General features: G+C 58.1%; 1 protein-coding gene across 1 annotated transcript in view; it reads right to left on the minus strand.

Moving 5' to 3' along the window:
- ARHGEF10 (Rho guanine nucleotide exchange factor (GEF) 10) overlaps positions 1 to 3,419 on the minus strand; it is a 174,042-nt gene that overhangs the window by 13,275 nt on the left and 157,348 nt on the right. The window contains exon 26 of the mRNA XM_011968597.1: positions 1,813 to 1,987. Within this exon, the coding sequence (XP_011823987.1) occupies positions 1,813 to 1,987 (175 nt within the window). The remainder of the gene's footprint in view (positions 1 to 1,812; positions 1,988 to 3,419) is intronic.

Consider the following 3,419-nt stretch of genomic DNA (forward strand, 5'->3'; position numbering starts at 1 on the left):
CAGCCTTTCCTATCCTGCTTTGCTTTTCATAGCCTGGGCGTGAGTGCTGTTGGCTTTTATTAAATCGTGTGCAAGGGTTATTTTATTAAAAAATCAAATTCAAAATACAGACTCCACTCACACTGGCCAGAGCCTTCCCTTCATTAGGAGTTTCTTTCTGATCCTAACCGGAGAGGGATAAACACCAAAGATCCTGCGGGGCCGCTGCATTTCCATGGCTGCTCTCGGAACTCTGGAACCAGGGTAACCGTGGGCTGCTCCTCCCCAGAGGGAGGCCTGAGCTGCAGGCAGCCGGGGCGGGATTGGGAGGCTCAGGGGCTGCAGCCCACGGGAGGTCGAGGGGAGAGGTTTTTCTCGCAACGCCCTCCTCACCTCCCCTTGTGTACAGAACTTTGAACACACGGACACTCACTGCCACGTGAGAGCTTTGGCAATTACGGATGTGACTTGGTTCTGTCCCAACAACGACAGCCCATTCCTGCAGCAAACATTTGCTCCACCAGCGAGTGCTCCAAAGAAAACACAAGGTCCGCAGCAGAGCGTCCGTCTGCTTTCTAAGCCATGGGGACTTAACCATTTTGGTTCTCTAAATATAAATCTGCATGTTACATAAACCTCCTTTTCCTTTTTTCTCCAACTTTTCCTCCTTTTCTCCACCAAGAGAAATCTCCTGGAGTATTTTAACAATGACTTGTACAGTTAGCCCCTGAGAAAAGAATGGCTATCACAGACTCACCATGCACCAAATATATTCACCCTCCCACCTCCAATGGGAGTGCGGAGGGGACGCAGCGGCCCCGAGGAACATCCTCAATGCCTCCTCATCCTCCTCATCCTCCCCTTGTCAAAGGACAGCCTCACACCCGTTCTAGAACCGGACCCCTAATCATTGCGGTTTTTTTCAATGTATCATAAATGGCCCGTCATGGACTGATTGTATCTCCCCAAATTTCGATGTCAGCCCTGCCTGCAGTGGGATGGTACGAGGAGGCGGGGCTTTGGGGAGGTGATTAGGGTCAGATGAGATCATGAGGATAGGGTCCCCATGATGGGATTAGCGCCCTTACAGGAAGCGGAGGAGACCCCAGGGCTCTTTTTCCACCACATGAGGCCCCAGTCAGAAGGCAGCAACTGCAAAGCAGGAAGCAGATCCTCCCAGAAACCTGCCCTGCAGGCACCGTGCTCCTGGGCATGCAGCCTCCAGAATGCGGAGGGGCAGCCTCTCTGGCTTGTAAGCCTGCCCATCTGTGGCGTGTGTCACAGCAGCCGAGGGGCACCGAGGCAGAGCCCTTACTTCATGCCTTCCCCTTAAAACTGCAAACATCTTCCAATACTCACCAGCAGGCAAAGAACCAAAACAGCCCTTCCATGGACCCCAGTGTGGCCCCAGGCTACCCATGAAGGAAGCCAGTTGGGCCCCTCCTCATTTCTTTTCTCCACACCCTGCTGTAGGATGATCCTTCCAAAACTCAATGTGTAACGGCCTCCCTCCCTGCCCAGAAACTTCGGTGATACCCACCAGCAACGGGGCATTCACAAACAGCCTCTCCCCAACAGCCCCCCCAGCCGCAGGGAGGCCTCCTGTTCTGCCTTCTTCAGCCTCAGGTCCCGGCTTCCCCAGGGCCTTGTTGTGCCGATAATGAGAAATCGTCTCCCACCCGCTTTGACCTATAGAGATGGCACCGCCACGTGGCTCCTCCCAGCACGTGGCTCCTTCAGGGGCCTCTGTGTCCTGCACCACGAAGCACTAAGGTGGGCTGACGGTGCTCCGCACCCCCATGCCCATCCCTGGGCCCCGTCCCACCCCCCTACCTGGCAGCATGTTGTGAACAGGGGTGGCGATGTTGATGTCCTGCAAGTGCTTGAGAGTTTCCGTGTGAAAAAGGCGGAGTGTGGACCCCGAGGTGAAGGCAATCCAGATGCCGACGCCGGCCACGGCCATGTGGGAGATCACCATGCCTTCCTCCTGGTGGGCCTCCAGCTGACCCTGTGAAATCGAGAGACGGTCAAGTCTGCTGGCCCCATGGAGCGAGTCTGACTGGGACCTGTTGGGTCCGTGTGGTGTCCAGCTGGAGCGCCATTCAGTGGCTGCAACACAGCAGCAGGCTTTGCTCCAATCACAGGCCTCCCCAGCAACCGAACACCAGCAACCCAACTGCCTGCCATTTTAATCATCCTGGCTCCTTCATGAGCCCAGAAAACGGCCACTCTGAAGACACAGGCATGGTGCCCCTGCTGAGGGGCCCAGGCCACTGAGCTTGTGTCCAAAAGGAGACACGGGCAGGCAGACAAGAGGAGGCACAGGAGGACCCGAACCGTGGGGACTGATGGAGGAGGCTGATCCATTCCCCCAGGCCCATCAGAACCTGCCCAGAACCTTCCCTGAGGTCTCCAGGCTGTGGTGTGGGTCCCCACCGCCTGCCTGCAGCCCGACCCTGGTTCTGAGTCCATGCCTCCTCTTAGCTCTGCTGTCCTGGACAGGCGCCTTCTGCTTCTCCATGCAACCTGGTCCTTCTGGAGCTTCCAGGCTCAGCTGCAGCCCCACAGCTCCAAAAGTGCATCCCAGCAGCCTGCTCTGAGGGTTCCCACTGGTGCCTGGGCCTGGGCCCTCGTCACCCCGCAGCCAGCAGGGGCTGCTCACACAGCGACCCCCCGACGTGGCCTCAAGGGCTGCCTGGCCCTCAGGCTCTGTGGGATCAGTCCCAGGAGAACTGTCCCCGCCCTGCCCATCAGGGATTGCAGGGGGCAGCAGGGGTGAGGGCTGGGACGAAGCTTAGAGACACTGTGTGCCCCAGGAACCAGCAGCCTCACAGCTCTTGAAATTAAAGAAACTCACGATCCTGCACAATTATCTAAAGTAAAGTGATGAAACTCATAAAAACCCACAAGAAACCACCAGACTGTCATCTCCGCCCTATGAGTTGTCCCACAATCTGAGAATAAGAGAAAAGACGACAGCCCCCATGGTGGAGACTGCTGACTCCACGCACATGCCCCGTGGCACCAAAGCCCACCCTGCAGCACCAAGCTGCACCCAGAGCCCACTGGGCAGGAACTCAGGGATGCGACTTCAGTGGTTGGCAGATCCCATCTCCCGTGGCATTGCCTCTTGTTTCAGTTGAGATTCCATCAGGAGCGGAGGGTAGAGGAGGGCCCCAGCCTACACAGGAGCATTGCAGGGCCTGAGAGCGATGCCATCTGAGGAGGGGGCTGTGTCCTCAGGCTGGGCACGCAGGGGTTGGGGTCCCAGAGAGGCGATACCATGTGGGAGGCTGGGGTCCCCAGGGAGGCAACACGGTGCGGGAGGCTGGGGTCCCCAGGGAGGTGACACGGTGCGGGAGGCTGGGGTCCCCAGGGAGGCGACAGGGTGCGGGAGGCTGGGGTCCCCAGGGAGGCGACAGGGTGCGGGAGGCTGGCCC

The sequence above is a fragment of the Mandrillus leucophaeus genome, unplaced genomic scaffold, assembly GCF_000951045.1.
Source record: "Mandrillus leucophaeus isolate KB7577 unplaced genomic scaffold, Mleu.le_1.0 Scaffold85, whole genome shotgun sequence".
In the NCBI taxonomy this organism is placed as follows: Eukaryota; Metazoa; Chordata; class Mammalia; order Primates; family Cercopithecidae; genus Mandrillus; species Mandrillus leucophaeus.